General features: G+C 41.2%; 1 protein-coding gene across 11 annotated transcripts in view; it reads right to left on the bottom strand.

Annotated features, from left to right (window-relative positions):
* adgrb2 (adhesion G protein-coupled receptor B2) overlaps positions 1 to 13626 on the bottom strand; it is a 362907-nt gene that overhangs the window by 131615 nt on the left and 217666 nt on the right. For all 11 annotated transcript variants that reach the window (XM_072675953.1, XM_072675952.1, XM_072675949.1 and 8 more), the window contains 4 exons: positions 10998 to 11106; positions 9495 to 9641; positions 5839 to 5914; positions 1238 to 1340 (listed from right to left, as the gene is read on the bottom strand). In XM_072675953.1, the coding sequence (XP_072532054.1) occupies positions 1238 to 1340; positions 5839 to 5914; positions 9495 to 9641; positions 10998 to 11106 (435 nt within the window). The remainder of the gene's footprint in view (positions 1 to 1237; positions 1341 to 5838; positions 5915 to 9494; positions 9642 to 10997; positions 11107 to 13626) is intronic.

Genomic DNA, 13626 nt, shown 5'->3' on the forward strand with positions numbered 1-13626 from the left:
CACTCCAACTGACCCGGGACCACCACTGTGCAGATCATGACCCACCATTGCCTCTAGAGAGATTTGGAAAGGTTGAGCATGTATATATACACACATACACACCCACACATAGTCCCAAAACTCCTGCAGGAAGTAGCAGGTGAAGGTTGCCATAGCAACGCAGGGGTGATGGGGCTTCAAAATCACAGATTTATGTTGATGTACCATCCATGCTGATGGCACTGTACCACAGGATCCTCCACATTACCTCCACTGACATGCCGTCAACCGATCTGGAGGTCGTGTATGACACACTCTGAAGTACGAATACAATGCTGCCAATTTCAGCTATAGCACATGCTAAAACTGCACCGCTCCATGTGTTGGCGGCTAGTATCATGTTGGCCACTTCCAGGTTACCATGTTATATAAATTTACATGTAATAATAAATGTTTTTTTCATGGATGAATGGACAGAGTGTATAGGTTACATCTTATGCCAGCTGTTGTACACATTTAATTAGCATATGGTCATGTATTAAGCAATTTCCAAAAGGTCACAAAGCTGCTGTAGGAACATGGTAGAATAATATTAGCAAGTCATACAGTACATACACTATATGGACAAAAGTACTGGGACACCTGCTCATTCATGTTTTCTTCTAAAATCAAGGGCATTAAAAATGGGTTTATCCAGCTTTTTTCAGGGTAAGGTTATACTGTCCAGACAATGGGCATTGTTGTGAGGATTTGATTGCATTCATTGACAAGAATATTAGTTAGGGAGGTCAGGGCGATGGATGATCACCACCCCACCTCTTCCCAAACACATCCCAAAAGTATTGGATGGAGCTTCAGCATTCTAGGCAACACAGCTTCACTTCTCCACATCTCAATGCTGGGGGGGGGGGGAGGGGGCTTAATCCCTTCTAGCCTATGCCTGGCATTAGGCATGGTGCCAATATGTTCGTGTTTATTTGCTCCAGAGAGTCTTATTCTATTGGCAATGCTTCTCTACATGGACAAGACAAGCTTTGTGTGTGTATTTCCACATCTGTGTCAGCAATGGGTACAACTTGAATAAACTGAGGCATTCATTAGAAGGTGTGTCCACAAATATCTTTCTAATAATGATAATGACACACACAGGGATATTCTGTTTTTTTATATTGTGGAGGAACACAATATATAAGACTGTAAGGAAACAACTTGATGAATGGAGCAGTCATGTTGAAGCTGAGGTGTCATGGTTACTTACATTCAGAAGAGGTGCCAGTTCCACCACGACCACCGGCTCGGTGGGTTTGGGTAGAGGGCGTACTGTCACTGTCAAAATCTTCGAGCTGATCACCAACGGATCTCTGGCAGAACACAATGCAAGACAGAAGGTGATGAGGAACAAAACCAATCACACTACTGCGCTGAATATAGTTGCTGACCGCTAACTGGCTTTCATTGTATACATGTTTGTTTGTTTTGTTGTTTGTGTGTATGTGTGAGAGAGAGTTGAAGAGAGAGAGAGAGGGAGATTTGGGGGGGTGGGGGTGGAAGTGAGGTCACATAGAGGAACAGACTGGACAGGCTTGTTTGGCCCGCAGCAGAGAGAGAGAGTGAGACTGCGTGCTCTCTCGAGAAAATTAATGAGACACAAACCAAGAGCCAACAAAAACTAAACAAACAGCCGTGATCCCATACATATTCAACAGCCACGGCTGCAACCAAGCACACTCAAAGAGCAATGACCTGGATACCTCTCACCCCTACTCATACGAGAGAGAGAGAGAGAGAGAGAGAGAGAGAGAGAGAGAGAGAGAAGACAGAAAGAGAGAGAGAGAGAGAGAGAGAGAGAGAGAGAGAAGGCAAAAAGGAGTGAAATAGGGAGAAAACAGACTGAGAGAGAGAGAGAGAGAGAGAGAGAGAGGGAGAGAGAGAAGAAGAAGAAGAAGAAGAAGAAGAAGAAGAAGAAGAAGAAGAAGAAGAAGAAGACAGAAAGGGGTGAAATAGGGAGAAAAAAGACAAACTAAGAGAGCAAGGGAGAGAGAGAGAAAGAAAGAGAATAAAAAAGAAATGAGAAAAGGTCATAAATAGAGAAATTATAGAAAATAGAGAAATTATAGAAAGACAGAAAAGAGATTTGACAGTGAAAGAGACAGTAAAGGAGAACGAGAGAGAGAGATGATGGAATGAAATAAAGAGTGAAGTGAATAACATAGAAGACAAGAGAAGAGAAGAGAAGAGAAGAGAAGAGAAGAGAAGAGAAGAGAAGAGAAGCCAAATAGAAAGAGAAAAACGATCAAGGTAGACTGAGGGAAAAGAGGAGGCAGAGAGAGAGAGAGGGAGAGAGGCAGAAGGGTAAAAGAGAGAGACAGAGAGACAGCGATACAGAACAGGCAGAAATGCCAGTGGGGTGAATGGTGGTGGAGGCTGTGGTGTTTGCAGTGAGGGGAAAGGGTTCTGACACAGTTTGTTGAGTTTAGATGGCAGAGCCCTGCAGGTTTAGAGTAAGAGTGGATGAGGGTTAACTCTGCACGCCCCTTAGTTCATGCCAAGTACATCTTCCTAATTAAGCTTTTCTCTTGAACAGCCTGCTCCATTCAAATGGTACTTCTACGCAGAAGGCTTTTCTGTACTTGCTGGATACGGACTACCGAGTTAGCATCTCCAGAACAAGATCCTCTTTTTTCTACATTGTTCAGGTACCAACTATTTCTACCTGGGCTCTTGGTTTCTTGTGAGCTTTCAAGCTGTGCTAATGCTTGCTGGATAACAGTAGAAAAAAAAGGTGAAGTCATGTGAAGCGTTTTAATCAATAAAGCACTTACTACTGCATTACTAGGCCTGGGCAACGGACTAATTGTCTATAATTGTGAATCACAATATTGTCTTGATAAAAAAAAAGTGAGTATCAATAAAGTCACCAAATCCACACAATTTAAAAAGGCGTTGCCTGATGTTATAAAGGAAATATTACTTTATATACTATATACTTATAGGATGCTTATAGGAAATCATGCAGTGTTATATTCTGCTAATGGTACAAGTCCTCTGAACCATCAGGTTCATGATTAAACTGTACAGAAAATGCTGAGAATTGTCCTCAGACAGTGTGGGAAACCTCTGGGAAACCTCCAGACGAAAATGGTGGTGTACTGTAACCTAACGTGGATAGACGTACAAATTATTTAACATAATTAATAATATATTTATTATACCTAAAACATTCTATATAACAGACCTGGCATGACAGATACAATATCCTGCCATGAGTTGTCATAACAGATTATGTCCAGTAATGTACACCGAACAGCCATAACGTTAAAATCACCTGACGAGTATTACATAGGCCCCCTTCTTTTCCCATCGAGGTACGACTTCACAAGACATAGGCACCCTTAACTTTCTCAGTAATCTGTGCACCAGCACTCTTCTGTGAGATCAGACCAGACAGGCTGGCCTTGGTTTCCCACATGCATCGCTGAATCTTGAATATCCAGGAGCCTGCCGCCTTCATCTGCAGCATGAACCACTAACACCTGCATTCCGGCAACACTCCCCAAGACCTGCCCGATGTTTTGGAGATGCTCTGACCCAGTTGCCTAGGCATCACAACCTGGCCCTTGTCAAAGTGGCTCAGATCTCTGCACTTTTCCATTTTTCCTGCTTCAAGAACTGACTGTTCACTTGCTGCCTAATATATATCCCACCTCTAGACAGATGCTACTGTAATCAGATAATGAATGTTATTCACTTCACTCCTTATGTTATGGCTGATCAGTGTTATATTGTCATGTTAGCAGTACTGCTGATTGCCATGGCAGATGCTATAATGTTTAGTGTCATAACTTTAAATTAGCAAATGACATAAACTGTCATGACAACACACGTCAGCATGTAACATCTACCACAACATGTTTATGGCATCTGATTTTTGTTCATGTGACCATGACAGATGATATTAAATAACAAGATCATGCATTATCTCACCCACCGCCTATCACAGCCACTTAAAGAGCTCAGCTAGCTAAGAGCCGCTCCATGATATACTTCTCACTTTTCAATCTACGCTCACTTTAACGGAATAATCCGGTTAAAAGAATGCTCAACCTACTCTCTATGTGCTCAATCCGTAACAAATGGTTGATGACCATGGACGATGATTTCCCTGTACTTACACAGCAATAGAAAACCCATTGACTCAAGACACACTCATCTGAAGCAACTGCCCATTGACGTCTGTGCTGTAATTCCTGAAGAATTTGGATGACAACTGCTATTTGGCTTAAAATCAAGTTAAATTTAGATGGTGTGAAAGTGACAAGGATGCCCCGTTACTGGCATTCACACCTCTCTGCCTCACCTCCTCTTTCCTCTCCTCCTCCGCTTTATGAACTTTGAACCAGACGGTGAGCTCAGGATGGGAGGAGAGGGAGAAATGCTTTTGGGACAAAGCTTGTGAGCCAATCACTGATTCCATGTTAGCATCGTTTACTATTTTTGGCCTCGACAGATAAGTTAGTCATATCAGAGGAGTGGTAACAGAAGGATATGAACACTATAGATTGTCTCTTGAGGGATTATAGGATTAAAGACCACACTATAGGCCAAATGCTTTAAGCAACAGTCCCACAGAGGATATTATAGCATTCCCAACATTGAGCTCCCTGTATTTGCTCTAGCAGGTGCCACTGAGACAGAGGTATAGCACATAAGACCTACTAGCCTTCTTTGGAGATGACAGTCTGACAGTAAAGAGTCTGACCTTGATATAATTTGCATTCCAATACAAACATCACGACTCACAATTAGTAGTTTAACCCTTTAGGCATCACAGCCTCATTTCTGCGTTTTCCCAATAATTGACGCTGGCGCTTGTGATTATACTTTAAATAACTAAATCTGTATAGATATTGTATACAGATATACAGATAAGATATACAGAAAGACAGAGAAGTCGGGCTGGATTTCTGCTTTCCTAGTCAGCAGTGGTGATAAAGTTTAAGACTTGAGTCATTTAAACATCTTTTTTCAGTGATTTGCTCTCATTGTTCATTTATCTGGTTTACTGGACACACAGCCAAGTTCATTTCAGTGTGTAATACACTCAGCTACAGTGAGGCCATGTTGGGTTTTCTCAGCAGTAAATCTAAAAGCCAAACGAGCTTGTGTTTGGCTCTTTCCTTTTGTACAAATTTTGGCTAGCTGCTGTAGTCAGTTAATTTCCCTGTAATTCTTTTCTAGGAAGTCTTATTGTCATTATGCAATTTCAAGGCCTGTTTCAGTTTCAATGTCCATTATCTCCTTTCTCCTGGGCTAGTGTTGAATTCTACCTGTTGGGTCTGGTTTCAAACGTGAAGTGAGACTCACCATCATATTGAAACAACTGAGTAACAAATGACTCATTGCTTTTATGATAAAAGAGTTATCAATCAGATCAGATTAGATTATGTTGTGCTCAAATGTATTACTGCTGCTGTCACACAAAAACCTTGTATCTCTTGATTGTACCATTTCCGCTTTTTACTTTTTGACATAATGTGAATCTGGCGGTTGTTCGATGATGATGACAAGTGACACCAGTTAAATGGGAAAAGGCTTTGTAAAGTTGCCATTCTGGATATGTAAGGATTTTGTGTGTCAGTAATATAAGCATATTTACAATATTTTGTTTTCATGCCTATTCATGTGTTTCTAACCCTAGGGCACTGCAGGAGGCCTTGTGTATTAGCCTAATATGTTAAAAGGTTAGAACCTTAAAACAGACTTCTTAGTTGCCAAGCTGTTTTGTGCTGCAGTTAAGCCAGAGTTAACACTGGCTCTCGTCTATTCTTAAGGCTTGCTTTGGTAATCTGGGTTACTTACTTGGGTGCTGGCAGGATGAAGCCGAGGGTGCGATACAGGATAGCTCCGATGACAAAGTAAGATGCCTCATCTGATTCTGCAAACGGGACATGAGCAACATAGACAGCGTTAAAAGCAGCTCAGTAGACTACCAAAGAGCTTATTACTGTAAGTCATAGGGCATTATGCAAATGCTTGCTGAAACACAACCAAGTAGCATACAAAGCAGCATCTGAAGTTGCATTTCTTGAACAGATTCACACGCTTACACAGTCACACACACACACACACACATACAGGGCTTTGATTTGTGTGTGTGTGTGTGGGGTGGGGGGGTGCAAAGGGATATCATCTCACTAGGGGGAAAAAAGGTCAAAATAATTTCCCTTTCATTATTGTGCTTTTAAGACTAAAGTATGTAAATGAACTCTGTTCTGATGGGCTGCCTTGTATTCCACCTTAAAAACATACATTTTCCATATATGCAATGTGTTGAAAACTGTATGTTTTGCAATATATAATACACAATATTATTTTTAATATACTATTATATTCCTAAATAGCAATGAGATGCAATGATAATTCCTTGAAGTAGCTACAGTCCATAACCAATCCCCTTAATTTTCCTACCTCCTACCTCTGTAGATCCCACATGCTCCCTTGACTTTGTTTTTTTTTTTTTTTACAATTTGGCCACCATACACATCCCTGGACACGCCATAAACAGTCATCACAGCAGCGATTGTGTCTGTTTTTCAGAACTCAAGTTGACATTCAAGTTTCTTTATGTAGTTCAGACACACGGACAAAGAGTAACACGTAAAGTGCAGCAGAGCAGGATTTACGTTGTCCGACAGACGGACTTTGAGTCAGTCTGGACAAAGAGTGACATTTCGAAGTGAAGCGAAGAGAGCAAAGTGACCCACCAGTCTGAGTCTCCTACCGTCTGTCCACCACCCCCCCCCTCAAACTCCTCCTTCCCTGCCTCTTTTCAACTCTCTGCCTGAATCGCTCACTTTTGTACTTCTTCCATCTTTTTTGTTTTGTTCTCTCCATCATAGACACACACTTTCTTCCTCATGCACCTCCTCACATCTTTGTTTGCCTCCACGAGGCTGTTTCCTTCCACATGCCTTTCTTCCTGGTCCCTGCTTCTTCTCTGGCCAACCCCTTCTTCCTGATGGCCATGCTGAGCTCTCCACTGAAGCCACATCTTTAGGTGAATGCCATCGTACTGGACGGGAGGAAGTGGTATAGATGAATAGGGCGGTTGTGAAGAGGATAAGAGAACGACTAAGGTATTTAAGCAAGGCTCTGTCCCAACTGAGGCAGTTGTGGTCTTGCGGTTGTCACGTGTGCTTACCCGCTGTAGGATGTCCCATTTCTCTTTATAGTGATTTAAAGGAGTGCTCAAGAGCCCTTTTTTTTGACTATGGCTACACCGTTGTGGACTTAGCAGTGGATTCAGTTATGCTTCCAATCGCATTAACTGAATAATGTGAAAGTTTGCTAATAAAAAGACTGTTTTAACATGTGGATAAGTTGATATGTTTGGCTGCCACATATGTCACAGTGTGTGTACATTTGTCTTGCCTGACTTCCTCATCATCTACTCATTAACTCATCCATCGCTCCATCGATGAACACAGAGCTGTTTAAGGCAACATAGCTCTTAGGCTATCTCTATTACATTTGCAATCCATACTGAGCCAATTTAGCTCGAAGAGTAGAAGCAATAACAAAGTTCCATGATATTTGCTACACTCATAGCTTGTGCGTCACATTAGTCATGGCCTAATGCATACCTTTAAATCTAGTGCCTATTATATTGTGCGGTGTTAGCTGCATTGCAGACAGCGATTAACACTTACACCATAGTGCTAGTAGAAACCAGGTTAACAAATGAGTTTGCAGCGCTGCACATTGGTAGGCTAAGACATCCATTATGCAGAAATGTTTAACAGTATAGCAATTCAGTGCACTTGCTGTAATGTAAGCAGATCTTGTTAAGTTTTAATCATGGTACATTTGACTGCATCATTTCCTATTTTAAAAACTCTGAAAATAAGCCCTGATACGTCTTCCGTGAAGACAAACTGCGTACAAACAGTTAGCCCACCACTTTCACCACTTTAATTTAGTGAAAAATGACACAGATCACACAGCGGTTCTTGTCCCTGCACTAAGACTATGAAATTCTCGTTTGTAATTATTGAGCTTGAATCAGACATGTGAAATAAAACCATGCATGCTGATAGAATCAAATAGGAGAGTGAAAAAAAAGAAGCACTGATTGAAGCACAGCGTTCTCTCCGCACAGCGGGTCTATTAAAAAACAAATCCAAGTGTAATCAGCGAACTGTGGACCAAGTGATTCAATATTAAAGAGCTTTGTCCTTTGTGCTATTTGTGTTGTTTGACTGATTCATTGCTTTTTAACACGCAGAGGCCGACGTGAGTGAAGATAGGTGTGTAACTTTCTCTCAACTAACAAAAGGGAACCTCAGATGGGCCTTAGACAACAGTGCAGACCTTCTGACGGTAGCACAAGGCCAGAGTCAATCAAACGCCAATCAATTTCAACGCAAGACTAGGCTGCTTGTTAAACTGACCACATTAAAGGATAGCAATCACAGTGCAGAGGTGCACAGGGTCTTGACAGGTCCTGAATGGAGACTCAGCAATACCCGCCCTTCATTTTCACAGCCTTCACTTTAACAAAGCCGGAGTAGACGAGAAGATGCTGGTCAGACAAAGTTCTCTGCTGTTCAAGAGAATAAACAGAGAATCAACAAAGTGCTGGACAAGGGGGTCTCTTATCGCCCACAGCAGGGGGTGTGGAGGAGCGTGTGTTTACACAAGAAGCCGGTGTTTCTTATTACCGTTCAGGGCAGCTGAGTGTAATGGTTCAGTCTGGAACAGGAGGAGCTGTCCGTGACTGAGAAGCCAGACTGGAATGGCAGCCATTTCCTCTATCTCTGTCTATTTTTCTCTCCATGTCATTTGAGCTTCTCTTTAGCCTTCAATCTCGCTCTTCAAACGCCCCCCGCTCTAACTGGGTCTTTTCTTTCTCTGTGGCAGTATCTGCAACCTCTTCTGCCTTAATTTCCTCCTCCAGCACCTCAAGGACTGAGCATCTTTCCCCATGATCTGAACCCCAGGCTCTTTCTCACCCTCCTCCTCCTTCTCTCTCTCTCTCTCTCTCTCTTTCTCTCTCTTTCTTTCTTTCCCTCAAACATCCTCGCTCACTCCATCTCTCTTTTCTCCTGCGCCCTCGTTTTCTGAAACACAATCGATTTTCCTCCTCAGACTTCGGGGTGATTGAGGTGCTCGCAGTTGAAGAGAGAGAGAGAGAGATAGTGAGAGATAGGCTGACAGACAGATGAGGGGAGAGAGAGAGAGAAATGTGGAAGAGGTAGAATGGATGGAGCAGAGGAAAAGGAGCTGAGTAATAACTCCAACAGGGATTACACACGTGGAACTGATCCCCTGCTCAGATCAAAGCAGCTGAAAGGAGAGTGAGTCTGGAACATGTTTCTGACACCCGCTGTCTGAGGCCCAGTCGGTGTTTAGCACCACTATTTGTCCACACAGCGTCCATTTCTGCAGATCTCAGTTGGTAGAATTGATGTACCGCAGCACTCCAGTAAACAAAAGGCCAGACACCTCCCACTCACCGTCAGAGGACAGAGTGAAGACCTCCTTGGGGATGAAGAGTTTGTCCTCCGCTGACCGCGCCCAGTCCTTCATCCCCCGTCTGCCCTTCATAGGGAAGTTAATGTCGCTGGAGACGGCCGACACGGGCTCGCGCTGGATAGTGATTACTGACACACACACACACACACACATAGAAAGAGAGCGATGCATAACTAAGTTTGAAAACACTTGACATATTAATAATTGCTGTTATTTTATTCAAGAGTATCTTACAGAGTGATTGAGATGCTATACACTAAACACCAGAAGGGATTTGGGCGTGCTTTATTAAATAATATAAGCTTTTTGGAATTATAAATAATATAGTGCAATTATCTATTTACTATATTAGCCTCAGGATTTGATCACATCCTTTGAAATATGAAGCATTCTGGATGTCAATTTTATTATAACTTTATTGCTTTATTGCTATGTAGCATTTCCAAATGTAAAGAAATCATCTATAGCTCTCGTTACCATTCTATCATTGGAAACATCTAAAATGTTTTTTTGTTTTTTTTTACAGCTTCTATTTGAAATATTTGGAACTGTAGAGCATGTCCAGCTGAATGCAAATGATTGTCCATACCTCTAACCCTAACCTTTTTAGAGTTGATCCACAAGTAAAGTTATAGTTAGGGTTAGGTGTAGGTTACATTCAACAGACAATCATTTATATTCAGCTCAGAGTTAAGTTGCATTTAATATATACTGAGTTGAATGTCAGATGAATGTCAGGTGACCATCTACACTGCTTCTACAATATATTTACATCAATGTAAAGTGATACCTAACCATGCAATTAGAATTATTTTATAAAGTATGAGTATAACAGCGCTGTCCAATGAAAAACATCTCCAAAATGGTTACAATAAGAGTTTATTCCAAGTAACATAGGGGCATTTCTATTGGTCTATTCATCCAGAACTACAGCTACAGGGTTCAAAAGATGCAGGACTAATCTTGCAACAAATCTAGCCTTAGCTGAGCACCCTCACACTGTGATGTAGATTTAGTAAGATATCCTACTTTTAGATGAACATCTTAAGTGAGGTGCTTCGATTCAAAACAGCTCATTTTAAAGCTGAGTAGCTTTAGATGGAATTGATATCAGTCCATATCTCTACTTTAAACCTTATGAAGCCTCATGTGGGCATTCACATTAACACTTCTCTTCCTGGTAGTTCCTAAAAATTTTAATAAAAATTAAAATAACTCCATAACATGTCTGTAGCTTAAAAGGTTCATTATAATTGATGCTAACAATGCCATTTTAATCTGAATTGTAAGCTGAGAGACAGAGAGAGAGAGGGAGAGAGAGAGTAAAGTGAGTTAGAGAGTCGACAGTGAACATTAACAGGATCAAAGTTCCTTTCATACAGTATGACAACTTTCACACATGAAACAAGAAGTCTTGATCCAGTACAGCTTTTGTCTCCATTTTTATTTCCAGCACGTCATTTCTCAGAGTTCTCAGTACTCACTGAGGTTAGTGGTGACGACCAGAAAGCTCTGGAAAGGCTTCTGAGCCTCTCCAATGAGATGGATGAAGTCTTCTACAACTCGCATTAGCTGTACGGCACCTGGAGAGACCTGAGAAGAAACAACATATGAGGAGGACCACACTCACAGCTCTCTACTATCCACAGCAATTTACACAAGCACTTTGCTGTGGCTCGCCTAAATAGGCCAGAGTCTAATGATACTCTTGAGATAAGAAACTGACAGACACAAGAGTCAATGCTAATATTTGGACACAGACAAAGATATCCAAGGGATTTTGTAAATGCAAGCATTAACATAAAAAAGTGAGATTAGTCTTTATCTAAGAGAGTCGAGATTTGCATGAGTTTACAAGCGATTAATGGACAAATTCTTCATTTAGCTAAGTTGTTCAGATTATATGATCATGGTCATATAATGAAGCAAACTGCTTATAAATGTTAGGTTTTTATTTATTTGTTTCGTTTCCAACCTGCCTAGTTTTGATTTAGCTACAACAACATAGTCTGGCGTCACAAATTTTAAAACTAGAAGCTTGACATTATCTAGTGACCAGGGATGGAATGGGAGGACTAATTCCCTGGGGGCTGCTATGGGGTGTTGGCCAATGAGAAAGCAAGAAAAAGAGAACACCAATCCAATCACACAAATACCTACTAGTGTACTGACAGTTGGGCCCAGGTTCGTTTTCTACAGCATGATCTCCTTCTGTTTCTCTCACACATTCTTCCCCATTCTCTTGCTCGCTCGCATGCTCTTCCTCTCTGCCGGATTCTCACTTAAATGTAAAGTAGCCTAATCGTGACTGCGTCTAGAAACCCTAAAAGTTTTTCTTCTATCAATCCTCTTCGGATACTTCCGTGAAAAACGGCCCCATAAAGATGCGTGAGCATTGTAGCAATGGATGTACAATTTTAACCATATTGATCCCTCTTTAACAACTATTAACAACAATTCTATCTATTCTAACTATTTAACAACAATTAACCCTTCTTTAACAACTATTCACAGGACGAAAGGACAGAATCCTGTTTGTATGTGAGTCAAAAACAGTATGCTCTTTTACCTTTTCAGAATTTTCTGAGTCATGATACAAAATGTTTGGAAATGCATGCACATCTGTGTGATGTCTTTGTTTACTAACTTTAAAAGGTGATAAGGAGCTTCTAAAAGCAGCTGAAGCCGTTTCTAGCAGATGTACTCTGACAGTCTTTTTGAGACTTTTAGGCCCCTTCCACATGTATCCATAAAAAATAGATTTTTTTTCTCCATCTCAAGCAAAAGTCTTTTCATCCACAACAGAACCCAAAACGCTTGTGTGAGCATGCCAGCGCAACAGGGGATTCTAAAACCTCATGAAGTTTGATGTCAAATTCCTCAAGAAGCAAGTATTTCAGCCAGAATAGACATAAATATCGGAGATCTCGGTAACCTCCCTCATTGCTTTCTCATTCTTTGTGAAAAAGTAGCAAAGGAGTCAGGGGACAACAGCAAAAGCTGGATGCAGCCAGGGACTGTGGAGGGCTTCTCTCAATAAAATTCCCAGTCCTGGCCTGCAAGTGACTAAACTCCAACCTAAATATATTACGCTGAATGAGGTTTTAGCAAACCTTTTATAAAGTTTGTCCATTCTTACAGCAGGTGCCACAAAAGAAGGTATTTCTGTGGATTAGGGAAATTATTAAGATATAATTCCTCATTTTATCATTCAGGACGATAATATACCACTGTATTGCTCACCCCTATATATAGAGTAAAGTAGCGTTGTAGCATTGTTTCATGCCACTTCATGGTTCTGACGAAGGCAACTTATTGCCTCTCTAACAGACGCGAAGACTGTCTAGCCATTGGCTGACACTAACCTTTACTTGCATATTAAAGTCATATTAAAGCCATCAGTTCTTTCAGACAGCATCTCAGCTTTAATATCGGTGCATGCTATTTAGCGGCGCCTGTACGTGCCCCTGACTCAGAGACACGACTAATAGAAAACACAGAGAAACATTCAGCATGAGTTATTCTCCTCCACTCCCACGCTTGATCTTTACAACACCGTCTTTATAGATTGTTTTGAGGTTTTAATTCAAGCAGCCTTTGTTCTGAGGGGGAAGCGTGTCACATTCACATTTCATGATGATGTTCATGAGGCTAAAGAGTCCATTCTTCAATCTAATTGGAATTCCGCCTTTTCTCTGCATGTGTGCAAATGAAGGAATTTATAAATGTCTGCACAAGTGTCTTGCAATTCTGCTATAGGGGATGTGTGCATGTGTGTGTTTGGGAGGGGAGGGGACAGACTGCAGCAATACGCCATCATTTGTTACCTTTTTTTTCCCCTTGCCCAACAGTTTATTTGTACCAATTTAATCCCATGTAATATGCAGCAGATGGTGGTTTATATGGAGCCAAATAAGAAATGGAGTAGATTGGCTGCACTGTTTGCTTGTAATAAATAATTAAAGCACTAACACACTTCCTTATATTTGGAAATGGGGCTTGTTTTCTGCTCTCCTGCAGGGAACACATCTCATTTACTTACTGTAGTTTAGAGCTCTTTGACATGTGTAATATTGGGGCTTTGAGCTTTGTGGGCTGTTTGCTCGCTTTCTG

The sequence above is a fragment of the Salminus brasiliensis genome, chromosome 3, assembly GCF_030463535.1.
Source record: "Salminus brasiliensis chromosome 3, fSalBra1.hap2, whole genome shotgun sequence".
NCBI classification, from domain to species: Eukaryota; Metazoa; Chordata; class Actinopteri; order Characiformes; family Bryconidae; genus Salminus; species Salminus brasiliensis.